Source organism: Acanthamoeba castellanii (assembly GCF_000313135.1).
Source record: "Acanthamoeba castellanii str. Neff unplaced genomic scaffold scf7180000084769, whole genome shotgun sequence".
Classification (NCBI taxonomy): Eukaryota; Discosea; order Longamoebia; family Acanthamoebidae; genus Acanthamoeba; species Acanthamoeba castellanii.
This window is the reverse complement of record NW_004457268.1, coordinates 542,500-566,431: the sequence shown is the minus strand read 5'-3', so window position 1 is coordinate 566,431 and position 23,932 is coordinate 542,500. Positions and strand designations below refer to the sequence as shown.

At 57.9% G+C, this 23,932-nt stretch overlaps 10 protein-coding genes across 10 annotated transcripts; 3 read left to right on the top strand and 7 right to left on the bottom strand.

Moving 5' to 3' along the window:
• Positions 1 to 25: 25 nt before the first annotated feature.
• ACA1_260960 (glutathione transferase family protein) lies at positions 26 to 1,199 on the top strand (the record flags this gene model as incomplete). Its single annotated transcript, XM_004333654.1, has 7 exons — positions 26 to 148; positions 245 to 304; positions 365 to 441; positions 536 to 611; positions 731 to 850; positions 999 to 1,112; positions 1,167 to 1,199. 7 exons carry the CDS (start codon positions 26 to 28, stop codon positions 1,197 to 1,199), a joined length of 603 nt encoding a protein of 200 aa, XP_004333702.1.
• Positions 1,200 to 1,432: 233 nt separating this feature from the next.
• On the top strand, positions 1,433 to 6,579 carry ACA1_260950 (Ribonuclease 25A protein; the record flags this gene model as incomplete). Its single annotated transcript, XM_004333653.1, has 17 exons — positions 1,433 to 1,692; positions 1,794 to 1,911; positions 2,022 to 2,120; positions 2,197 to 2,400; positions 2,499 to 2,610; positions 2,699 to 2,758; positions 2,896 to 3,054; positions 3,144 to 4,151; positions 4,260 to 4,444; positions 4,530 to 4,668; positions 4,828 to 4,948; positions 5,134 to 5,204; positions 5,351 to 5,744; positions 5,899 to 5,950; positions 6,055 to 6,151; positions 6,223 to 6,351; positions 6,452 to 6,579. 17 exons carry the CDS (start codon positions 1,433 to 1,435, stop codon positions 6,577 to 6,579), a joined length of 3,336 nt encoding a protein of 1,111 aa, XP_004333701.1.
• A 110-nt stretch (positions 6,580 to 6,689) lies between these two features.
• On the bottom strand, positions 6,690 to 10,756 carry ACA1_260940 (RhoGEF domain containing protein; the record flags this gene model as incomplete). The annotated part of the gene is made up of 12 exons (XM_004333652.1): positions 6,690 to 7,864; positions 7,928 to 7,991; positions 8,496 to 8,575; positions 8,640 to 8,688; positions 8,773 to 8,888; positions 8,997 to 9,106; positions 9,223 to 9,362; positions 9,409 to 9,452; positions 9,554 to 9,664; positions 9,786 to 9,922; positions 10,042 to 10,085; positions 10,178 to 10,756. 12 exons carry the CDS (start codon positions 10,754 to 10,756, stop codon positions 6,690 to 6,692), a joined length of 2,649 nt encoding a protein of 882 aa, XP_004333700.1.
• A 184-nt stretch (positions 10,757 to 10,940) lies between these two features.
• Positions 10,941 to 13,695, top strand: ACA1_260930 (BTB/POZ domain containing protein; the record flags this gene model as incomplete). The annotated part of the gene is made up of 10 exons (XM_004333651.1): positions 10,941 to 11,175; positions 11,267 to 11,440; positions 11,551 to 11,694; positions 11,764 to 11,876; positions 11,983 to 12,074; positions 12,193 to 12,281; positions 12,372 to 12,779; positions 12,896 to 13,072; positions 13,158 to 13,244; positions 13,328 to 13,695. 10 exons carry the CDS (start codon positions 10,941 to 10,943, stop codon positions 13,693 to 13,695), a joined length of 1,887 nt encoding a protein of 628 aa, XP_004333699.1.
• Positions 13,696 to 13,738: 43 nt separating this feature from the next.
• Positions 13,739 to 14,792, bottom strand: ACA1_260920 (ankyrin repeat domain 50, putative; the record flags this gene model as incomplete). Its single annotated transcript, XM_004333650.1, has 6 exons — positions 13,739 to 13,822; positions 13,895 to 13,951; positions 14,012 to 14,323; positions 14,384 to 14,529; positions 14,596 to 14,712; positions 14,774 to 14,792. The coding sequence occupies 6 exons, from the start codon at positions 14,790 to 14,792 to the stop codon at positions 13,739 to 13,741; spliced, it is 735 nt and encodes a 244-aa protein (XP_004333698.1).
• A 212-nt stretch (positions 14,793 to 15,004) lies between these two features.
• On the bottom strand, positions 15,005 to 15,816 carry ACA1_260910 (Fbox domain containing protein; the record flags this gene model as incomplete). The annotated part of the gene is made up of 4 exons (XM_004333649.1): positions 15,005 to 15,110; positions 15,180 to 15,256; positions 15,321 to 15,587; positions 15,721 to 15,816. The coding sequence occupies 4 exons, from the start codon at positions 15,814 to 15,816 to the stop codon at positions 15,005 to 15,007; spliced, it is 546 nt and encodes a 181-aa protein (XP_004333697.1).
• A 207-nt stretch (positions 15,817 to 16,023) lies between these two features.
• On the bottom strand, positions 16,024 to 16,661 carry ACA1_260900 (uncharacterized protein; the record flags this gene model as incomplete). The annotated part of the gene is made up of 4 exons (XM_004333648.1): positions 16,024 to 16,116; positions 16,197 to 16,335; positions 16,425 to 16,527; positions 16,598 to 16,661. 4 exons carry the CDS (start codon positions 16,659 to 16,661, stop codon positions 16,024 to 16,026), a joined length of 399 nt encoding a protein of 132 aa, XP_004333696.1.
• Positions 16,662 to 17,036: 375 nt separating this feature from the next.
• ACA1_260890 (Fbox domain containing protein) lies at positions 17,037 to 19,122 on the bottom strand (the record flags this gene model as incomplete). Its single annotated transcript, XM_004333647.1, has 7 exons — positions 17,037 to 17,141; positions 17,248 to 17,433; positions 17,525 to 17,620; positions 17,702 to 17,815; positions 17,923 to 18,043; positions 18,135 to 18,267; positions 18,339 to 19,122. 7 exons carry the CDS (start codon positions 19,120 to 19,122, stop codon positions 17,037 to 17,039), a joined length of 1,539 nt encoding a protein of 512 aa, XP_004333695.1.
• Positions 19,123 to 19,536: 414 nt separating this feature from the next.
• On the bottom strand, positions 19,537 to 21,832 carry ACA1_260880 (uncharacterized protein; the record flags this gene model as incomplete). Its single annotated transcript, XM_004333646.1, is given in 7 exon segments — positions 19,537 to 20,222; positions 20,315 to 20,501; positions 20,957 to 21,040; positions 21,053 to 21,157; positions 21,251 to 21,487; positions 21,584 to 21,707; positions 21,768 to 21,832. The coding sequence occupies 7 exon segments, from the start codon at positions 21,830 to 21,832 to the stop codon at positions 19,537 to 19,539; spliced, it is 1,488 nt and encodes a 495-aa protein (XP_004333694.1).
• A 312-nt stretch (positions 21,833 to 22,144) lies between these two features.
• Positions 22,145 to 23,819, bottom strand: ACA1_260870 (uncharacterized protein; the record flags this gene model as incomplete). Its single annotated transcript, XM_004333645.1, has 7 exons — positions 22,145 to 22,363; positions 22,442 to 22,579; positions 22,634 to 22,774; positions 22,886 to 22,962; positions 23,099 to 23,173; positions 23,238 to 23,494; positions 23,596 to 23,819. 7 exons carry the CDS (start codon positions 23,817 to 23,819, stop codon positions 22,145 to 22,147), a joined length of 1,131 nt encoding a protein of 376 aa, XP_004333693.1.
• Between the last annotated feature and the right edge of the window lie 113 nt (positions 23,820 to 23,932).

Sequence of the window (23,932 nt, the reverse complement as noted above, 5' to 3'; positions counted from 1 at the left end):
TACACTACTCTAGCTTTGATTCAAGATGGCCCAGAGCGACAGCAAGCTTACCCTCTACACCAACCCTATCTGCCCCTTCGCGCACCGCGCCCTCCTCACCGCCACCGAGAAGGGCCTTTCTTCGAGACCGTCATCATCCCTCTTGGCGGTGACAAGCCCGACTGGTACGAGAGCACCAGTGGGTCCACTCTGCAGCTCCTGCAGCGCTGCATCTTAATCTTCGATCTCGCACAGGTACTTGAAGGTTAACCCCAGGGGCACCGTGCCCACGCTCGTCCACGGAGAGCACACGATCCACGAATCTGTAAGCCTCATTCCCCCCCCTCTTTTCTTCTTATGAAGGGCTCACAATGATTTGCCGCAGCTGTTGATTACCGAATACCTGGACGACGCCTTCTTCAACGCCAGCCCTCGCCTCCTCCCCAGCGACCCGTACCAGCGGTACTTCATCTTTTTCGCTACTCGCATGAACAAGAAGCCCACCACATGGTCATGAGCAGCTCATGACCATCGTCTGGCTGCCTCCTGTGCACAGGTACGCGTCGAGGTTCATCGTGGACCAGTTCGGCTCTCAGGTCATCCCCGCGCTGTACCAGCTCCTCAGGAACCAGGTATGGTTGCCCTTTACCATTCTCTCACATACTTGCGGTCTTGTTGAGACCTCTTGAGTGGGGTGGTGTGTGGTGGTCTTCTTCTTCCCCTGTTCTGATGCCGGCGTTGTGCGCTGTAGGATCGGTCCCAAGACGACAAGATCAAGGAGGAGATCACCAAGAAGCTGAAGGCGCTTCTCGACCTCTACTCCGCGCAGGCTGGCGAAGGCCCCTACTTCCTGGGCCAGCACATCTCTCTGGTACTCACGCCCCTCCCTATGAGTCTAGCCACACAACACAACACAACACAACACAACACAACACAACACAACACAACACAACACACACAGCGTGTGCACTCGCTCACAACGAATGGGATGATGCGTGTGCTCCACGTTCGACAAACAGGCTGATGTGGCCATTCTGCCGTTCATCGGCCGCTTCGCCATCTCGCTGCCGCACTACCGCGACTTCGACGTGCTGGCCGTTGACGAGCGCCTCAAGAAGTGGCACGACGCCTTCGTGAGCCGCCCGTCGTGGCAGCAGACCTTCCCCCCCACCGCCGACATCCTCCAGGGCTACGCCAAATACGCCAACCCCACCCAGTAGAGAGAGGAGAGAAAGATTTCCTGGCTCCTTCATGTTTATTTATTATTAATAATTAAAAATATTTATGGTCGACAAAAATAGCGTTAAGATGACGTGGGCAGTCGACACAAATAACTCGGATGACGTGGCGCAGGGCAAAGCCCAAACTGCAACTGTGCAAGCAAGGAATCGAACAACGTTTCTTCTTGGATCTCCTTGTCTGCCGGCTGCTGTGAAGGGGACACGGCTGCAGCATGAAGAAGAGGTGGAAGGGAGGCGGGGGCTGCAGCTGCACAGCATGGATAAATTATGAATCGCCGCCGGCATTTGGGGCGATTCTGCTCCTGCTCTTGTTCGCCCTCCCGCTGTGCACGCTTGCAACGGCCAGCGTGGTTGGCAAGGACCACAAGACCACCTCGGATGCGAAGCTGAAGCCTGGGCAGCTTGCACTCACTTCCACCGCTGCTGTTTTGACCCCCACGAACGCCATCGTAGGCACCAAAGAGGGAGAAAGGTGCACCACCATTTGCCTTCTTCTTATTTATTTACTTATTAATTCAAAAATATTTAATTAATTAATTGTATTTGTACATTGTGATTGATTTCGAATTGTAGGCAAGTGTACGTGGTTGCAACCGCGGACGGGCGAGTGTATGGCGTGGAGGGCAGCACGGGCGAGCAGCTGTGGTCCTTCCACTCGGGGCGTTCCCTCTTCTCTGGTTCTTCTTCACAGGTCTGTAGAAGCACGTCCCCCCCCAAAGCTCTGTGTCTGCTCCATGCATCATCATCATCACCACCACCACCACTGTGCTTATCCATTGCCTGGTGCACTGCGCTGTACAGGTCGCCGGCGGTGCTTCTGGCCGCTCTGAAGACCCTCTACTGATTCCTGGGCGCGACGGCTCGCTCTACGCCTACATCACCAGCACGGGCATGCTCAAGGTGTGTGTCGTGCGTGTCGCGTGTTGCTCGTGTGTCGCTCATGTGTCGCTCATGTGTGTTTGGCTGCGTGCGGCAGAAATTGCCATCGTCGATCAAGGACATGGTGAACAACTCGCCGTTCCTGGCGGCCGACGGCACGCTGTTCGTGGGCAGCAAGGACTCGCAGATCTTCACCCTCGAGCTCGACACCGGCAGCCTGGCCTCCGTGCACTCGACCAAGGGCCTCTCCACCCAGCTCGTGCCCGCCGACCCCGACGACGATGAAAAGAATGCCAACCAGGTAACCAGCTGCTTCGCATTCCTCACCAACACCACCATCGTCACACCGCCAACATGTTGGTGCCATCATCGTCACCATCATCGTCGTCAACACAACAGTTGTTCGTCATGCGGACGGACTACACGGTGCGCGCAATCAATCACAAGAGCGGCGAGGAGCGATGGAATGTCACCGTGAGCGAGTTCACCTCCGATTCTCTCGAGGACCCGAGTGCGTCATCGTCATCCGTCTCTCCTCGGAACAACAAACTGATCGCGCTTTCCTTCGTTCTGTTGGTGTGGGCGGTCGTCGCTGTCAGACATCACGCTCATGGCCTCCCTGAATCCCAATGGGGTCCACGCAGTCGACATGAACAACGGTTCGGCACGCACACGCACACGCACACGCACACGCACACGCACACGCACACGCGCGATACGACACGACACGCACGACACGATTGAGATGTGGGAAGTGTCTGACTCGTGCGAGCTGGGACGACAATGGTGCGACCAGGGTTGCGTCTGTGGAACATGAAGTTCCCGTCACCGGTGGTGTCGGTGTACCAGGTGGCCTACGACGCGCTCGTGCGGCGTGCGTTCCTCCGCACCCTGCGCACCCCGTTCGTCATCTCGCACAAGCACTCCCTCCACTCCGTGTCGAGCCCCGACGAAGGTAATGCGCTCTCTCTCTCTCTTCTACTTCTTTCTCATGTGCGTATGTTTAACGTTGTTGTGTGTATGTGTGTGTTCACTTACTTGCAGACGCCGATGGAGTGTTCATTGTGGAGCACGAGGGCAGTCTGATCGCGTTTCCCGACCCGCAGGTCATCTACCCGCAGGACCGAATGCTGTCATCGGCCGACCACCACCACCAGCAGCAAAGCGTCTACTCCCTCCCCGCGCCCGATGACGTCACACAACAGGGCCACAGCCAGCTCGTGACGCCCTTTGTCGACACGCGCTACCAGTGCGACCACCATCGAATATTCGATGACGACGACGACGAGAGCGATGACGTCGACGAGTACCGCACCAACAACAGCATCGTCTTCGACAACGGCCGCGTGTGCCTGGTTAAGGGCCTCCACTTCATCGAGAAGACCGCCGCCGGTGGCCACCGGGCCGACCAACCCTTTGGACGGCGGCGTGCGGGCAACGACCAGGACAAGTCGACGGCCGTCATCGCCGCCACCGCCGCGCCGCGGCCCAACGACGACGACACGGACACGGCGCTGGTGGAGCGGGTCGCGCGGATGCTCGACGCGCTCGGCATCGGTCGGGCGAGCGTCATTTCGTCTGTGCTGACGATGGCGTCGATGGGCCTCGTCTTCTTCATCTACGCCTCGGCCCGGCGCATACGCCAACCGACTGCGGCAGCGAGCCTGGAGGTGCGAGGCGGCAGCAGCAGCCGCGTAGCACCCAAACTAAGCGGCGGCAACAGCAGGCGCGCGCGGCGGAAGGCGCGCAAGAACTCCCAGAGCCGCAACGACGACGACGACGAGAACGAAGAAGGCGATGATGGTGAAAAGTACGAAAGCGGCGGAGGCGGCGACGGCGGCGGCGATGAGGCAAGCGAAGGCGAGGAGAGCGGTCGGAGGAGCAACGAGGACTCGGACGAGGGCGGAAATGACGACCATAACAATGCGAAGAAGAAGAGGAGGAAGCGCGGCCTGTCGACGACGGCGGCCAAGAGCAGGTCCACGCCCGTCATCCCCTCCGAGAGGCTCAACCCGCTGGGCGAGGACGGCACCCTCCGCGTGGGCCAACTCGGTACCCGCCCCACACGTGTGCGATCGTGTGTCGTGTGTCGTGTCGTGCGTGAGTGCGTGAGTGCGTGCGTCGATTAGCTGACTGCCCTGTGGGGGTGGTGGTGGGCAGAGATCCACATGTCCAAGGTCCTGGGACACGGCAGCAGCGGTACGGTGGTCTACGAGGGCATGCTGCACGGGCGCAAGGTGGCCGTGAAGCGCATGCTGGCCGACTTCTACCAGCTGGCCTATCGCGAGATCTCGCTCCTCCTTGTCGCCGACGAACACAACAACGTCGTCAGCTACTATGCCAAGGTGCGTGTCGTGCGATGTGTTCGTGTTTGTCGTGTGTGTCGTGCTTTTCGTGCGTGTGCGGCTTAGCGCTAATCGTGTGGTGCAGGAGGAAGACGACCAGTTCATCTACCTGGCGCTGTCGCAGTGCGTGACCACGCTGGGCGGGTTCATCGAGGACAAGACGCGAAGAGCCCGGCCGAGCCGGCCCAAGACCTCGCCCATCGCCGAACGCATCCTCCCTCCAGGTATGCTTCTTATTCGTCGTCGTCGTCATCGTCGTCGTCATCGTCATCGTCGTCGTCGTCGTCGTCGTCGTCGTCGTCATCGTCATCGTCATCTTCTTGTGTTTCCATAAGTGGGGTGCAAGCAATCAATGACGCTCAGTCGTGTTACGTGCTGCGCAGTCACATCGGAGACCAAGAAGATGGTGCTGCAGATGGTGGAAGGCCTGGCCCACCTCCACTCGCTGGACATCGTGCACCGCGACCTCAAACCGCACAACGTCCTCCTCGACCGCAACAACTGGTTCCCCCTCCGCTTCCCTATTTTTTTATTTTTATTTTTATTCTTGAAATGTTACGTTAGGGTTATTATATTTATATTTATATTTATTATTATTATATTATTATTGAAATGTTACACAAGGGTTATTAGTATTATTAGTATTATTATTTGGATATTCATTTATTACTACTTCCCCCCTCCCGTAGCATCAAGATCTCGGACATGGGGCTGGCCAAGAAGCTGGACAAGGACCAGTCCTCCTTCACCGCCTCCGGAGGTGCGCACACAACTCGCCACCACGACACCACACGACACACACGACACACATACGACACACACACACGACACACACAACCCTAACGCCACACGACGCGACACACACGACGCGACACACAGCGACACACACAACGACACGACGCACAGGGAGCAAGGGAACGCTGGGCTGGCAGGCGCCGGAGATATTGGCCGCCGCGGACGAGGCCGAGGAGCGCCGGGAGGAGGCCGAGGAGACCGACACCGCCGCCGAGGAGGCCATCCGCAAGCGCGTCCGGGTCACCAAAAAAGTCGACATCTTTTCCATGGGCACGTCACCAGCACCCACCATCGTCGTCATGTTCGTCGTCGTCGTCGTATTCATCTTCGTCGTCGATGTAGGCTGTCTGGTGTACTATGTGCTGACGGGCGGCCTGCACCCGTTCGGTCCGAGCTACGAGCGCGAGTTCAACATTCGGAAGAGCCAACCGACCCTCCACCCCTCGCTGTCGCCCGAGGCAAGGGACCTGGTCTTTGCCATGATCGAGTGCAACCCCACCAAGCGGTACGCGGCACGAGACACACACACACGCACACGCACACGCACACGCACACAGCACACGCAGTTGACGTTTGTGATGTGTGCGTGTTATTTATGTCAACAACCAAAGACCGACGGCACACGAGATTGCGCTCCATCCGTTCTTTTGGTCGGACAGCAAGAAGCTGCTGTTCCTCAAGGACGCGTCGGACCGACTGGAGATCGAAAAGGTGAATGCCCTTTCCCCTTTTTTTGTTCGAACAATCCCATGTGCACCGTGCTTTTCTCATCTTTGTTTTCTCTTCGTTCTTCTGCCATTTGTTCTTTTTCGCAGCCGACCGCGCAGATCGTGGTGGAGTTCGAGGACCACGCCCACTACCGCATCCTCCAGCGAAAGGACTGGATGCGCGTACTGGACCGCAAGCTCATCGGTACCCAACCAACCATCAGTTTGTTTTGTGTTGGCTTTCTACTTGCAACGTCGATGGTTGGTGAATTGCAGATGATCTGGGACGATACCGCAAGTACAGCGGGATGCTGGTGCGAGACCTCCTGCGAGTGATTCGCAACAAGAGCCACCACCACCGAGATCTCGCCCCCGAAGTCCGAGCCGCCCTCGGCGAGCTGCCAGGTAAACACAAGGCCTCCCCGCCACGTCTTGCTGAACCACCACCACAACAACAACGACAAGAACGAGACGTGAAGCTGAATTCCGTTCGCGCGCGACCCAGGCCCCTTCTTGGGCTACTTCACGTCGCGCTTTCCCAACCTGCTGATCGTGACCTACAAGCACCTCAAGAAGTACTGCCCCGACGAAGAGGCCTTCAAGCAGTACTTTGCTCGTGACGCCGAGCACTGAGAGCGCCCACCACGTGGGCCTGGCATACCACGCAAGTGGCCGGAAGTCTGTACAGTCAATCATAATAGCCTCCTCTGCGGTGTGGTACAATTATTTATTCTTCAACAACGTCACCACCAAGAAGAGGCAACAACGGGAGTGGGGGTGGGGGTGGCGGCAACCCAGATGTTGAAGAAGAAGGTGGGTCCGGAAGATGAGGCGCCGTGGTGGTGCTGGTCGTGGTCGTCGGCAAAGTAGAGCGGGAGCGTGAGGTAGAGCGCCAGCCAGAACAGGCCCGCGCCGGCCCACTTGCGCACGTTGGCCGCAGGCAGCGCCACATCGCGCGCCTTCTGGAGCTTCTGGCCCACGAAGAGCAGCAGGTTGGACGCCGGCGACGCAGAAGATGACGTCGCGTCGGCGTCGGCTTCGGCGACGAGGGCCTGGAGGAGGACGAGGCACGCGTGGATGGAGAAGAACAGGAGCACGGAGAAGACCAGCTGACGCTCGACCACGAAGTAGATCACGAAGTTGAGCAGGCCCACCACCACCAGGTACAGCGGCAGGCCGGTGAGCGCGCGTCGCACCGCCTCCGTCTCCTTGGTCGCCGGTGATGATGATGATGACGACGACGACGACGGTACGACCGATCGGATGAGAATCGAGAGGGTGTCGTGGAGGCCCGTGTTGTAGCGGCGGCCCCAGAAATCGCCGAGCGACGCGGAGAAGTAGGGATCGTAGATGGCCTCGGCGATGTGGTAGTACACCGACGACGGGTCGCTGACGCCTCCGGTCTGGGCCTCGGCCTCGCGCACGATGGCCCAGCCGAAGCCGGCCATGACAAAGTCGAGCAGGGCCGAGAAGGCCAGGAAGTGGACGGCGCCGTGGACCAGCAGGAAGCGGGCGTTGGCGAGCCACGGCAGGTAGTACACGGCCCACGACAGCGTGAGGCCCACCACGACGTAGACCAGCCGCACGACCAGGGCCAGCGCGAGCTTGGTGGCGCCGCGGATGCCGCGCTTGATGGCCAGCTCGCGCGGAAAGATGAACACGGAGCCGTCCTTGTCATCGTCGCTCTTAAGGATGACCTTAAGAATGCTGGCCACGTAGTAGACGAGGCCCTTGAGGTCGCCGCGCGCGAGGAGGTCGGCGGTCTTGCGCTGGATGGAGGCGAGGTCGAGCGGCTCCTCCTCGACGCCCACCTCGACGGTGAAGCCGGCCACGGTCTCCTTCCGGTGGCGACGGATCGAGAGCGGATTCTTCACGCGGACGCTCCGCTCCAGCTCCGGCTGGCGCAGACTGCGGCGGTCTGTGTGTGTGTCGTGCGGTTAAATTTACGTAAGACGAGCCATTGTTATGGGGAGTTCTTTACCAGGACGGGCCAGAACTTTCTGGGTGTTGTTCTTCTGGTCGAGCACCGCTTGGATCCACCATATCTGACCGGTAACTATATTAGATATCAAATATAAATCATATATTAAAATACATTTATGTGTATTTTAATTATGACGAGAAAAGTAGTTTTTGGTTTTTGGATTGGAGGAGGCGTGGGCAGGCGACGAGCGCACCACCCACACGAACATAAATTATGCTGTCTGCTTACCCCGTGGGGCAGCAATAGACACTACCACGCACAACCTGGGTGCAATGGAAGGGGGTAGTGCCTAAAAGGTCCGCCTGCTTGATCGCAGACCCTTCCAGCAAGGTACGTATGCTTTCCACCACTGCCGCCTCCGCTATTTGTACCCGGCAGCTCCACAGCAAAAGTTATGGGTCGTAAAAAGAAATAAATAATTTCCATATTTTTAGGTCGACGACGGCTAAACACCGGACCGCCACCTTACGACCAGGCCGGAAGGAACACGAAAGCGATGAAGAAGAGAGAAGAGAGAAGAGAGGAGAGAAGAGGGGCACGAAGAGGGTCGCGGGGGGGGGCGCACCTGATCGTTCCTGGTGGCGGCGCCAAAGTAGTGCGACTCCTTGGACTTGGTCAGCACCCGGAACCCGTGCGGCAGGTCGACTGGGGAGATGGTTGAATAAATGCGCCGCGTACAACAAAGCAGCCCTCCTGGGGGTGCGCGTACCTCGCTGGCCGCTGGTGTCGTCCACAGACTCGATGGAGAGCAGATCGATCTGTAACGAGCTTGATCAGGGCGCATGTGGACAGAGAGCGAGTAGTGGAAGTGGTAGTAGTCGTAGTCGTAGTGGTAGTTGTACCTGGAAGAGGAACTTGTACTTGTGCTCCTTCTTGGTCTTGGGCTTACCGCAAACGAGGGTCTCGTTCAGGAGGAACAGCTGCACGTCCTGCGCCTGGTTCTTGTGCAGGTACTTGACTGTAGAGGGGGGAAGGGGGGGTTCAGTCGTGCGCGCGTGCATTGGAATTGAATGGTCAGACACGGCAAAAGGCCGTATAGGGAGCGAACGCGCTTCGGCTGTCGTACCCTTGGCCTCGTTGACGAAGCGCCGGCTGGGCGCCACCAGGACCGGAGCGTCGCGACCAAAGCTGCGCTGGATGTCGGCCACCTTCTGCATGTTCTCTGCCACCTTGAGGCTGTGGTGTGACAAGACGTCAGGCGTGTGTGGTGCGTGTGTGGTGTGTGTGTGTGGTGTGCGTGTGTGGTGTGCGTGTGCGGTGTGCGTGTGCGGACATGAAAGGGTGTAAAGTACCGCTCGTTGAGGTAGTCGGCGACTTCTTGGGTCATCTTCAAGGCCTTGGAGAGATCGTCGTAGTCCACGTGGCTCTCGTCAGTGTTCTTCAGCAGATCCTGCACGCGCAGTCCAAAACGAGCCGGGGTGAGCTCCGGTGCCTTGGCGCCAAAGAGCAACAAAGCAAGGACTAAGGTCGAGCAGTACCCTCAACAGAAGAATGTAGCGCGGCACTCTCTGGATGGGCATGACTGTTGGGTGGTGGCACGCACGCACGCACGCACGCAACGTCATCGCGAGTGTTAGGGTTTTGTTGTTGGAGCAAAGCGAAGGTGGGAGCTGAGGTGCGCACTGAGGTAGTCGCTGGCGTCGTGGAAGGAGCATTCGGGGTACTTCGCGGTGTCCTTGATGAACTGGGCAAAGCCCTTGTTCTCCTTCATGCAGCGCAGGTACGTTTGCAGCGCTGTGCGCCGCGAACCAACGACAAGCACGGCATGAGAAACAACCCGACGACGACGACAACGACAACGACAACAACAACCAACAAACTGGTGTGTGGTTGCGCGAGGGAGTGAAGGTGATACCGCTCGAGTAGTTGCTGCTGTAGATGGTGTAGGTCTTGAGGAACGGCACGAAGGTGAGGAACACGTCGCCGATCTTCTGCTCGGGCGACCAGTTGTCGATCCTGCCCTCCAGCTCCTCCAGCAGCTTCTCGTTCACTCTGTGCGTGCGGGTTAGAGCTTGTGTCGTGTGTGCGTGTGTGCGTGTGTGCGTGTGTGCGTGTGTGCGTGTGTGCGTGTGTGCGTGTGTGCGTGTGTGCGTCACGGGATGGTGCGCTACCCGATGATGGTCTCCAGGTTGGAGAAGATGGTCCTGACCTCATCCTGGTTGTACGTAGCATGGAGGGAGGAATTGAGGGCCAAGAAGAAGAAGAAGAAGAAGCAAAGGTGGGGACATGAGTGGTAGAAGAAAGAACCTTGGAGAGAAGCGGTGTGTCGCGCATGGAGAGACGCTTCATGAACCACTTGTCGAAGGTCTTGAGGTAGCCCACGTAGGCCTTCTCGGTAGACAGAATCTCCTGCGCGATGTGCTGCCTCCTCTTGGCCTTGCGCGCCTCCTCGCTCGATGGATCGAGTAGAGCCTCCGAAGATGTGGAAGCGAGCGAGTCGGTGCCCAGATTCCTCGTCATCTTGGTGATCTTGGCCGGGATGTAGAGGTAGGCCGCGAATCGAAGGAACGAGGAGATGTAGTCCTTCTGCAGATCGGCATCGATGAAGAGCAGCTCGAAGGTGTGCAAAACGAGGATGAATTGCTCGAACACGAGGAAGTACGTGAAGAAATTGTTGTAGGTGTGGCCCTCATCGATGAGGAAGAGGGGCGAAAGAAGGAAGAGCACCACGGCGGGCAGAAGGAGGTAAGCGAGGGGCGGCTGGATGAGCGCGGCCAAGGGCGTTGTTGAGGTCGCCGCCTTGGGCTTCAGTTGCGGCAGCACCACCCGATGGACGAAGAAGGGGAAGGCCACCAACTCCAACAAGTACACCAACCAGCCCCACATCTTCACCTCACCCTTGCTGGCGTCAATCAATCTTGCGCTCCTCCGTTCAGTTCTTGTCTTGTTCGCTTCCCGCAGGTGGTGGTTGCTCTCGAGCTCCAATTAATTTGATGTTTTTCCTCTTTTCCTGAACGTTGCAGAGAGAAAAGGGAAAAAGAAATTGGATCGAGCTCATCGAACGAGAGAGATGGAGGGAAGAGGGGGACGAAGGAGCGAGGAGGCGAGCAAGGAAGGTGATGAACAGGAGGAGCAGGAGCAAGAAGAGTTACAAAGCGACGAGGAGGAGCTGTGGGTGGAGACCAGCCTCGATTTTGCGCCATTTTTGACTGTGGCCGGTCTTCGTCGGTCACAGCAGAAGGTGGGCGCCAGCCTGGACCTCAAGGCCAAGAAGTCGCCCCACAACAACAAATCAAAGAAGAAAGGTACTCCATACTTGCCCATTCATTTCAATTAAATAAATAAAATTAAACACAAGTAATAATAATAAATAACAGAGCTAATAAATGCGTACAGACGGGTTCGAGGAGCTGAAGCGGCGGCAGAACGAGGAAGAGGAGGGCGAGTGGCCGGGAGAGCGGTACGGCCACACGGCGGTGGTGGAGGAGCGTGGCGGCGGGGTGCTGCTCGTATGGGGCGGCTCGGACCCTCACGGCACCTTCCTTCGCGACCTCTGGCACTACAACTTTGGTACTCTCTCTTCCTCCTTTCTCTTTCTCACTTGTCCTCCTGAGCTCACCTGTTATGTCGTGTGTCGTGTGTCGTGTGTCGTGTGTGTCGTGCTGGGGGTCGTGCGGCAGAGAGCAAAAAGTGGGGACGAATCGAAGCGGAGGGTGGCCCGCCTGGGCGGCACTTCCACAGCGCGGTCATGTACGAGGGCTGCATGTACGTCTTCGGCGGCACCTCCAACGGCTACTACAACGACCTCCACCGCTTCGACCTCAGTACGCACCCACCCCAATCACCCACCTACCCATCAACTAACGTCCGTTGCCGCTGCCGTTGCTTTGCAGATAATGGCCAGTGGTCGGTTATATCGCCTGCCAATCGGGCGCCGTCGCCTCGGTACGGCCACTCGGCGGTCGTGCATCGCTACTACATGTACGTGTTCGGCGGCTACGACAAGGTGCGGTCCTCTCCAGCTGCAACCGCCCAGTTTATATCCACCTCTGCAATGAGAAACCACATGTGAGCTGACATCAGCACCATCATCCATGGACGTACACGGGTAGGATGGGTTCGAGTGCAACGACCTGTACGAGTTCAACTTTCTCAACCGTCAGTGGCGCAAGGTCAAGACCAAGGGCATCATTCCCAAAGACCGGTACCTTACCTCCACTTTCTTTCGTTCGTTCTTTCTTTCGTTCTTTGCGCCTTCAGCGCCCTCGACTCGACTCGATGCGACTCAAACGTTGCGACTTACGCGCGTGCGCTGTGGACAGATATCATCACACGGCGGTCGTTCACGGGGGCTCCATGTACGTCTTCGGCGGCAAGAAGTCCTTCAACGAGATCGTCGAATATCGATTCAGTACGCACGCATCCCCTTGTGCGTGGCACACGGAGGCGGGTGATGATGATGACGATGATGATGGTGAGACTTACCTGGCACTGTACGTAGGCACGGAGACGTGGTCGCTTGTGCAGTCGGAGGGATCGGGTCCGCGGCCGCGATGGGGCCACGGGGCGTGCGTGTGGCGTGGCGGGATGTGGATCTTCGCCGGCCGCGACAACGTCTTCTCCTTCAAGGACCTCCTCGTCTTCCACTTCGGTTCGTCTTGTCCACATCCACCTCGGTTCGAACCGGTTACCTCTGAGAAGAAGTTGAAGAAGAAGAAGAAGAGGCTTACCTTCACATACGACTTCGTTCGGCGTGCAGAGAGCGGTCGATGGCAGCGCATGGCGACGTCGGAGGGCATTAGCGAGCGGGCGCACCATTCGTTGGTGGCCTACGGCGACCACCTGTACTCGTTTGCCGGATGCAACATCTTCCACTTCTGCTTCAACGACCTCTTCGTCTACAATCTGGGTACGTACCTGTCTCTCGCTTACGCTGAAGCAGTTCTGGCTTCTGGCCTTGATGATGATGGTGATGGTGATGTGTTGTTGATGCGCGATCGTGATGTCGGTCGGGGAGGAGAGCAGTCGACGGCCACGGAGGAGCGCCGAATACGCTCGTCGACGACTTCAAGCACCTGCTCGACGATCCATCGCTCAGCGACATCGCCTTCGTCTTCCCGAACGAGGGCGACAAGAAGATTCGAGCCCACAAGAACATCCTCTCCGCCCGATGCGCACCAATGCAAGCGCTGCTTCGCTCGGGTACCCGCGAGTCCTGCTCTTCCTCCTCTTCGAGGCATCGCCACTTCATGTAGCAGCTCCATCTCCTAACGCCAGACTACAACAGGAATGCGAGAGGCGTTTAGTGGTGTGGTGGTGATTGACAGCATCGAACACGCCACCTTCTACGCGCTACTCGAGTTCTTGTATACGGGTACGCTCGATCATACTTGTAGCAACCGGCAAGGAAGCAGAGAGGAGAAGACTTACCAACAACATACTTTTACGCGGTCACAGGCCAAGTCTTCATGCAAGCGGATGGCCTCGTCGACCTGTTGCAGATAGCGGATCAGTATCAGCTCGAGCGACTTAAGTACCTGTGCGAACGCAAGATCATCGGCTACGTGGACGCGGAGAACGTGGTCAATCTACATCTCCTCTCCGAGCAGGTGCAAGCGCCGGACCTGGCCAAGCACACGCTCGAATACCTGGCCAAGAACTGGGCCGCCCTGAGAGAGCAGCTGCAAGGAGTATCGTCGCTTGGCAAGGAGCAAACTGAGCGCATCGAGAGAGTCTGGCGAAAGCGATACAGCGGCGATGACGGAAAGGCGCAGAGCTCTGCGAAAGCGGGTAGTGTAGAAGCGACTGTATTGAACGAACCGTAGTACTGTGTTCATGCTATCTAAGCTGAACAAGGTGTCAACCTCTTCAGATGGCTTGGACCGGCGTGGTGGAGGGAATACGCAGATAGTCGATACCTTCCTCTTCTGCGTAGTCGAAAGCGTTCCGTCCCTGTACTCAGGAGACGTAAGGCACGAGACGAGATGAAGGAGTAAAGAAGCCAGAAGCCAGAAGGACCCATACCATGTGACACGTCAAGCAGGGGTCTGCGTTGAACTCGAGGAGGAGCTTGATCATGTCCTGGCCAAGTAGACGATGAGTGAGCGAGGGGCAAAAGAACACTTGGCTGAGTGGTTGTACCTCGTCCTTGTTGCGTACGGCAGCGATCAGAGCGGTGTACTTAGTCCGCGACGTCTGGGCGTTCACATTCGCTCCGTGTTCCAGAAGCATCCGGGCCGTCACGAGGTCGCGAGCCTTGACCGAGAAGATGAGGGGAGTGATGCCTCTCTTGTTGGTCTTGGCATTCACGTTGGCGTTGTGCTGGAGGAGGACCTCCACCGCCTCACTCCGCGCTTTCTCGGCTGCGAAGGTGAGAGCAGTGCTTCCGTTTTGGTTGCACTCGTCGCTAGCTCCATGGCGCAGAAGACACGACACAATCTGGTGGTATCCCTCCTAAGCCCACGGGCGTGAAGGGTGAGTCACCTGGCGCGACCTCATGCGTTTTAGGTGTACCTTGGCGGCGATCATGAGGCAAGTGCTTCCGTTGTTCGTTTTGGCGTTACAGTCCGCGCCGGCAGCAAGCAAGGTCTGGAGCGGAGCCAAGTGACCTTCGCGAGCGGCGTACATGAGAGCCGTAATGCCGTGTCTGTCGGTCAGATCTGGGAGCAAATAGGACAAATTAGAAGGTGCATTGAACCAGAAAGCTCCATAGAGAAAGAGTTTACCGAGGGCCGCGCTTTGCGCGCAAAGCATCGCCACGATATCGCCGTGCCCTTTCATGGCGGCCACCATCAGAGCAGTGCATTCTGATTCCTTGTCTTGCGTGTTGACGTTCAGGAACACTGCACAACAGCGAACAGCCAATTAGCGGAAGAGCAGGAGCGAGCAATGCTTCGAACGTACCGTCACGTGGACGAAGCATCTGCTCTACGAGCTTGCTGTGCCCCTTCTTGCAGAGCCAAGAGAAGTGCCTCCATTGAAATAACTCCCTTTTTCTGGCCTGAGCTTCTCGACACATGTGCTGGTGGAGATGCAAGGCATCGAGGGCAGACCTGCATGCTGTCTTCCAACCGTGCTTGGCTATGGTCGCCGGAATGTCAAACAGACGCCGAGAGCACAAGAGTATGAAGGACCCTACGTACGACGGAAGTCGGGGTTGCCTACGTGCCGCCCATAGACTAAATGCCAGAAGCTTTCGTCGCAGCTGATGCTCTGCCACGCATGCGACACCGCTTGTACACTGCATAGAAGATTGACGGTCAGCTGGCGCTCGGTTACACGCTTCGATGCGAACTCGCCGTGGGTGTACCTTTGAATGATATCCAGCGGAGGCAGGAAGTGCAGGATTTGCATGAGGATCTCTGTTGGGAGTTCAGAAATCGAACTCTGGGAGTGATGGCTTCCGTCAGCGAGACTGCAGTCGAAGAGACAGCTGCGTAGTCACTCGCACCTTTTCATGGACGTGTTGCTGGGATGATGCTGCGGTTTTCGCCACCTTCTGGCGGCGGTACAGGAACTCGAGCTCCTCGTCTCCATCGCTCTGCGTTTCGCCTTCTTGCTCCCAGCAGGAGTCGTACTTCCTGATGTAGCACGTCGGAAGTTGTAGCGTCGCCATGTCCGAGAGCGCGTATGGAACGTGTTCAAACCTTTTGGGCCGCTGCTCAGGCGTAGGTCCGAAGGAGTCGACTGTGGGCTTCGCGGCTACTCGCACGGAGATCTAAAGATGAAAAGAAAGCGGCACGTGTTGGCATCTTCAAAGCGCAGGATGTTCGAGTAAAAGGTACCTTGCTGCTGTGTGCACTCTTGACTTCCTCGTGTAGCGACAGTGGGGCAGTCGATGCATGACGTACTTCGATGTTGACGTCGCGCTTGCAGCCAGGATTGACCTTGACGCGGACGACGAACGTCCAATCTTCTACGATAATCTTCTTCTTGATTTCGGCCATGCTGCGCTGTCACCGTCTCGAGTGCGTTTATACAAATGCACTTCACGGCTGGTACGCATCTTCTACACCTTCCTACGCACTTTGCCTGCGTTTGCTCGTGGCCGGGAGGCGGGAAATAATTTCTTTTTATTTCCCCCCTATTTCCTTGCATAGCTGCGGAGTGGCCGCTCTGCCTCGGACGTGTGGTATGTTGATATTGTACACAGCTCAGTTGCTGCTCTTACCGACCATGACCCGGACGAACTTCTCGTACTCGAAGTTGCCCGAGGAGTCGGCGCCGGTGGCGAACATCTCCCTCAGCTGTTGAGAAAGGAAAAGAGAAGTCAGAGACGTGGACTGGCTTTGCCGAGAGGTGCCGTTCGAACAGTTCGCAGCTGTACCTCCTTGTCGGTGAGCTTGTCGCCGAGAGTGGTGAGCGCAGTGCGGATATCCTCGACATTGAGCACTCCCGTGTCATTGAGATCGAAAGTGTTGAAGGCCTTGAGGATGGCGTCCTCGTTATCCATCTTGCCCAGTTTTCTTCATCACCAAACGGGGGGCGTGAGATGATGTTCGCCTCATCGAGTAGAAGCATTGATTGAAAGAGGGAAGATGGGGGGGGGGTTCACCTGGTCAGAACACCAACGAACTCAGTCAAGTCGATCGTTCCGGTCTTGGAGACGTCGGCCTCCTTGATCATGTTGCGGATCTCACTGTCCTTGGGGTGCATCCCTGTTCCCTCGCTTGAGTGCCGCTTCAAGGAAAGAAGCGCGGTAATGGTGTGAAACCAGGAAAAACGTACTCAAGGCCATCATGGCGGTCTTCAGGACATCGAAGTCGACAGTACCACGACCCTCCTTGTCCATGAGGGCGAACACGCCCTGGTACTCAGCAATCTGCTCCTGGCTCAAGAATTCCTACAAGAAGAAGATTGGGGTGGGGCATGAAGGTGAGTGTCCGCTCGAGGGGATTATAGAATGAACTTGCCAGCAAGAGTTCTCGCGCCGCGGACCATGTGTTGTAGAGCGATTCAGAAGTAGGGGGGATGGTTTCGATGGTGTTGAGCCAAACGTCCTTCGTCGATCCTTGTTGTTGGGCAAAGGGACGAGCTGGGTCTCTTTTTTAGGCATCAACACAACTGAATGATGAGTGGACGTTTGATTCCGAACTGGACAAATAATTACACAAAATTCACAAGGAGAAGATGAAGGTGGCTACTGAGGTGAGGAGTCCCCTGGTCATCAGGTGACGAGGGACACCTGGGTGCCGTCGTGGTAGAGGGTGGCCGTGAAGTAGAGCGGCGGCTTGTGCTTCTCGCTCACGTGATCCCACGAATGGACCAGAACCTGCATGTGGCGCACACATTAGCCAGAGACGACTTGTGTGTAGCACACCACGAGCCGCTGGAAGTCGCACTACATTACACCAGAGTGGTGGGGGGGGGGCACGTACATCATTGAGGAAGACGTGAACGGTGAGGTCCAGCCCCGGGTAGAAGTACTCCAACCAGAAGCCCACGCGGTCGCCCTGGCCGTAGGTGGTGAAGTCCTCGTACTGCGTCGTAGCCCGCATCTTCCCGTTGGACGTGTACCCGTAGTTGAAGCTCTCCTTATCGAACCCGACGAACTTGATCTCCAACTGTACAGTATCGGGAGCGAATGAGAGGCCCGTCGCACGACACGCACGAGACGGGGGATATGGGGGAGGGGGAGGTGGGGGGGGGACGTACACTCCACTCGCTGTCAGCGATGCCGAAGCCGATGTTCCAGGGCGGGGGCTTCTTGTCGACCGCCGCCTCAAAGTACCAGAACGGCTCAGCCCCGGCCTTGCATTTGTTGGAGTGCACGTGTGAGGGCCAGGGCGCCCTAAGTCGTGTGTCGTGTCATGCAAGAGGTGGGGCGATTACCTTGATGGGACGGGAGGTCTGCACCGAGACGTTGGTGGCGGTGGGGCCCTTGACCTTGGCCGTACGGCCTTCGTTGGTCACCTTGACCCCGCTTGGCTTTCGGTCCCTCGACCACTGCGCAAGGAGATCGACGACGACGACGACGATGAGCCATAAAGGCGTGTTTGTGTGGCCACGCGCGCTGTCGTGGATGAAGATTGATAGCTCGAGTGGTGACGTACGCGGTGCGGGTAGGCGATGCAGCGATAGAGGGTGCGCCAGGAGGCCTTCTTTTCTTCAGACACTCGCACCAGCTGATCCCTCAGGAAGGGCTTGGCGTTCAGGCACTTTTCGCGCCACAGGCTGCGAGGCCACAACGAGGGAGGAAAGCGTTAACGAGGGCGCATGAGCGGGAAGGGCACAGGAAGAGAAGTAACAACGCGTGACGCGGTACCTGTTGTCCTCGGAGATGCGCTTCCAGGATTGCGACACGAGGGCGACAGCGCAGAGAGTGCGCACCTCGAGGAACGAAAAGATGCGCACCACGATCTCCTCCCCAAAGAACTCTGCCGGATCCCGGCCAATTCCTGAACAAGATGACGAGTTGGTACAACACGCACACGCACACGCACCACACACGCACACGCGGAATGAATACCGTAGGGAGAATCGCGCATCAGAGTGTAGACAAGGGCGGCGCCGGTGAGCGGACTGACCACGAGCAACCGCCAGCCCTCGCGAAGGACGAGCGGCAGCTTGGTTCGTCGCACGCGCCTGCCGCGGTGGTCGACCACGCCGACCTCGATCCCTTCGCTCTCAAATACCTCTTCCAGGTACTCACCGGGCGCCCACGGCCACACCTCGTCGTCGATGATGATGTCGCCGCCGGCAGCACCGGGCATGCCCACCGCGACTTGGCCCGTCGGGAGCAGCTCGTCGTTGAGCGCGAGAAGCCCATCGGCGCGCGGGTCGTTGAATCGGAACAGCGCGACGCGGGGCAGGGCCGAGGCGAGGGTGGCCGCAAGCACCTGGCTGCAGGTGAGCGAGTGCTGGGCTCGAGGGGAAGCGGGGAAGGAAAGAGAAGGCGACTGAACGAAAGACGCAGACGAGGTCGCCGTGGGCTGGTCGCTGTCGTCGCCATCATCGCGCGTCGGTGGGGTGGGGTGGTGGATGGTGTCCTTTGGCAGCGATCGCTGGGCTGGCGATGCTACGCGCAGCGCCTGAAAGTGGCGTCGAAAGGGCGAGGGCGGCAGGGGGAGAGCGGCGGAGGTGGCGAGGTGGGCGTAGGGTTGTGGGAGGCCACCGGTGCTCCCAAGATCCTGAAACTCTGCGGCTCTGAAGGGGATCTGGTCGACATCTGCTACGCTTCCATCTCGCTCCTCTGGGTTGTTGGGCGGATTTCCCATTGGCATCACCGCGTAGTGCCTCATCGGGCTCGCCATGGGCCTGCAGTAGCTGGGATGCAGCGGGCTAGCGGGCAAGTAGTGGCAGCCGTGTTGTGGAGAAGCCCCCACGAACGAGGGGGGGATGGGGTGCTGATGATGAATCGCCGGGTAATGGCGGGGCGGCGTTGCGAGGGCCGTGTAGAGAGAAGAACCAGAGGACCCTTTAGAGGCTGCACCGGCAGCCTCTATGCTTGGGACGGGCTCTCCATTCATTCCTAAATTTAAAGTAATAGCCAATGCGATCTCGGAATTGAGCCAAACCTGTAAGTAGTTTAATGCTCTAATTGGAGGCACCTTCGAAGAGGAAGTTTGAACGGTTTGAACGGGATCGATCTTGTTCGTGGGGCAATTCTTTGCAGATTTCTTGTATTTTATTTTATTTTTCTCTTCCTGTTCGTTGTTGCTGCTTCGTCACCTTCTCCAATTGGCGCCGGGCTGCTTGTAAACACTCCAGCCATCGTCCTGGTCCATTGGTGTGGCGGCGTCGGCTGTGGTGTTGGCCTGGGGCTGGAGGGCGAAGAACGGGTGTTCCGGCGGAAGCAGCCGCTCTGCCCTGATGACCTCTGCGAGGTTTTCCTGCACCGTCGCAACTTCCAGCGGCAGCCACTGGGCGCGACCATCATACTTGTTGATCTCGCGCCACAGCTCGAGCGTTTCAGTGGACCCTTCACCATCGCCCAGCAGCGCGTCAAGGGCAGCGCCCACCTTGTCTCGCAGCTCGCGGTCGGGCGCGCTGTCTCCGCTCGGCGCTCGCTCGGCCTGGAAAAGCCAGGCCACCAGGGCGCGCACCATCTTGACCCGGTCGGCGGCCGAAGTGACGATGTCGGCGTGTCGGCGCACCAGGGCGGCCATCATGTTGGCCATACCCTGGGTGCAGGCGGCCAGGTCGTCGTGGGGCGTCCAGTTGACCTGAACGCGCACGTGGGGCAGCAGCTGGAGGAGGTCGGCCCCGAGGTGGTCGGCGTAGTGCAGGCCCACGAGCTGCAGCTGGCCGTAGGCAAAGTCCCAGACGAAGCGGCCGAAGTGCTGCGCCAGGGTGGTCGACAGGTCCTTGAGCCATGGGCGGAGTTGAGTGGGATAGTGTGTCGCCAGAAGGCCTATAATTGCGCGGGCGTGTGCGTGTGTGCGCGTGTGCGGGTATGTGTGCGCAATTAATACTGAGAGAAGGTGAGGAGTGGGTTGGAAGTACCTATGCAGGCGAACAGAGGTGCGGACTGAAAGATATTGGGATCCACACTGAAGCCAGTGCACTGGTACTGTGCCAGGGCCGCGATGTGACCCGGAATTAGTCGATCCAGGCAAGCCTCCACCACGCCGGGAAGGCACGCGGCGAGTTGCTTGAGTAGCGGCGACCGAGTGTTCACCTCGGGGTTCGCCTGTACCGCCATGCGAGAAAGGAATTGGAACTACGCCTCACGGGATACAGGGATACGAAGAGAAGGCATACCGAGATGACTGTGCGCAAGCTTGCTTCAATGGTGTCGTCGGTAGAAAGCAAGCGAGTTGGATCTTGCTTACACAACTCGAGCATCAGGCTCAGCAGACCTGGCACGAGCTGAGCCGTGTCGTGTGTGTGTCGTGTGTCGTGTGTCGTGTGTCGTGTGTCGTGTGTCGTGTGTCGTGTGTCGTGTAAGAACCTGCACAGCCAACGGTGAACCATGCGTGTTGCTCACGTATACCTGACTCTCGGGATCAGAGACGGCGAGGCGATTAACAACTGTCACACAGGCCCTCACCCCCTGCTCCGACCTGCCACCTGCAGAATTTCCATAATATTAGGACCCAAGGCCGAATTGGGTGATCGCAGGAGTGGCGTACCGGAAGGTGGTACCAGCGAGTGGAGGCTCTTCACGAGAACACACAGCTCGCCTTCGTGGATGACGTCATCCGGGGGCGCTACGAGTGCCTCCAGCAGCTGACCAAGTACCCAGTCAAGGAGCTCGAGGTGGTTCGGTTCCACTTGCGCCTGAGCGCATCGCGCCTGGCCCCAGATTCGCACTGGAACAAGGGCGATCGTGAACGCATGCCTGGTCTGCGGATTGATGTGTGTGAGCCGTCAGGTGTTCTGATGCGCTGCGATCGATGTAATTAAGTCGGACGGAGCTGAGAATTGCGGCCTACGTACTGGAGGACGGCGGATCAAGAGGACCAGCGCGCGAATGGCTGCGGCCTCGAGCTCTGGACCGAGGCACGCGAGATCGCCGGCTGCGATCAGCAGGTCATTCACGGCCCGGCACGTTTGCTCGGACGGGCTGCTGGACGGCGCCAAGAGCGACAGCAGCTTTGACACGAGGTCCGGGCGTTGCAGTACCAGCTCTTGGTGACTCTTGAGCGCCACGCAGCTCGCCACTTTCACGTCAGGCTGTGGTGTATGCTCACACAGAGTGGTGGTGTTCGGTCAGTTGCCTGGGAACGCAGGCGTGTGTTGATAAAAAAGGATTTTTATGTCAAAACGCACCTGTGGATCGGACAAGCAGCGCTCAATGAATTCGAGGTGAAACGTGGTGACCTTTTCGTCGAGCGTCTGGTACAAGTCGCCGCATTGCAACTTCAAGCAGCCGAGAAGCAAGAGGCCACCCTCCCTGGTTTAACACCAAAATAATTAAGCAACTCATACGGCATGGGAGCTGAATGGTGCGCACCTCAGTTGCCAGGGGCGTTCGGGGTCCAGCCAAGATGAAACGAGCCCCAAAACGAGTGGCCACATCTCCTCCTTCAGTAGCTTGACCAGGTGTTGCAGGCATTCCACGCTCCAGTTAAAGACAGCCTTTCGCGAATCCGTCGCGTGGCGAGCTAAGAAAAACACAACATCAGCCAATCGGCAAAGGAAGGGTGAAGAGGGGGGGGGTGTAATTGCCTCTTGCTGCACTGTCATCGATGCGCTGTTGGAGTTCGCTTGGCAGAGCTCGGATTGTAGGAACGTTGGTGGACTCCGCAGAAGTGTGAAGATGCGCCACTACGGCGTCCACTGACAGATCTAACAGTGTCGGAACCGTGGCCTCCCAACGGGCGTGCTTGGCTACAGCTGCAACCAGCCTGCCGACCACCAGCCAGGAGACAGTTTGTCAGCATCAAGACCTGCGAGGCCCTTTAGCATGAGAATGACGATGTGGGATCGATACCCTGCCGAGTTGATCAAAGAGGCCGATTCGGCCCTCTGTTCTTCATCGGAGGCCAAACGGTTCAGGAAGCTGGCCAGCAGTACAAGGAGCGACATAAGCGCCTCTTGATCTGTTTCCTGTGGAATGACACCAGGCGGCCAAAGAAATTAGCAATATAACACCACGCGATCTAATCGGCGTCAGGGCCAAACCACCTGGTCCAGCCGGACAACCATAGATGGCAGCGCCGAACTGAGCTCGATGGCGGCCTCATGGATGTAAGCCACGAAGAGGCGACGACACGCCACCGCGCGAACTTGCGCGTCAGAATCGTCGATGCACATCCACCAGATCTGTGTGGAGAAGGACTTTGTGAGAAGGCCCCACGACTGAAGAGTAGCGGTTACCTTGCTGTAGCTATCGTAGCGGTACGCCTCCAAGAAGGCTTCGTTGGATGGCTGTATGAGTTTGAGAGTCGCGAGTCGCACTTGGCGCTCCGCGTGGCCAAACAGGTGCAGCAGGCAGGGGTCGTCTGCTCGGTCCCACAGCTGAGCGGAGGACGAACGCAAGACCTCATTAAATGACGACGACGATGGTGGTGATGAACGACGGTGTAGAATTGAATGGTTGCGTACACGACTCGTGGCCGTGGCGCGTACCAGTTGGAAGTCGGAAAGGAACGCCCACACGCCATTTTCCAGTAGACTGGCCACCACGCCCAGTAACGCCAGCCCCTCTGTTTGCCATTCGTTAGGCAAGATGAGAGGAGATCAACGTCGCCAGCCTCCCTCATACTCGATCATTATGGATGTCCCCCCCCCCAAAAAAACCCAATGTGTAGAGGAAGTGCGTGCCCAGGACGACAGCAGTACTGGCGTTCTGAAGCACTCTCTGCTTGAACTGAGTCAAGAGGCTCGTAGCCAAGGGCGTGCAGGATTCCCAAAGCCCTGCAGGCCAAAGTCATTCCAATACACTCATGGTGCCCACAGCAGCAAAGCAAGAGATGCGCACTTTGGCTCGGTGTGAAGAAGTCATGGATCATGGTCAAGCAGCGCAGCAACAGCACTGCCACACCTTCAGCGTGGGCGACTTCCACGTCATCGCCCGTCGCAGTCCACAGGCGTTGCCACAGGCTGGCCGAGTGCTGCGCGTAGAGGTTCGACGCTTTCTCCGAGCTGCCGCTCGCCTCTCGCCACCGCTCCAGCACCTGCGAGCCGATTGCTGCGAAGAGCTCCGCCTTCTCCCCTTGGTAGCCATCGATGGTGGTACTGGGAGTGTTCTTGTTGTGTCAGCTTCTCAACCCACCCCATCAACAAACGTAGAAGACAAAAAGTACGACGAAGGCGGTCCATCAAGGAATGCGAGGCACGCATGAGGCGAGGCGTCGAAGAAGAGCCAGTCGAGGAGCGTGGCGAGAGGCCCCTCGGTCGGGGCGAGGCGATCCAGTATGCACTGCACCAGGAGCTCTCCCTCTGTAGTCGAGGCCTCCAGCCCACTGTCATGCCGGCGCCTCCGCCACACCTCCAGGGCACAGCGCTCCACGTCGGCCGCCCCCGCAGGGGCCTTCAGCTTCTGCAGCATAGCCTGAGCCATAAGCGCGTGTGTTGCTGTCCGTCTCTTTGGTGGCCCAAAAACCTCGACTTCGAGTAAAAGAAATATGGTTTGCTTTTAACATAAATATTCTAGTAAGTGCGCGATTGGTGTGT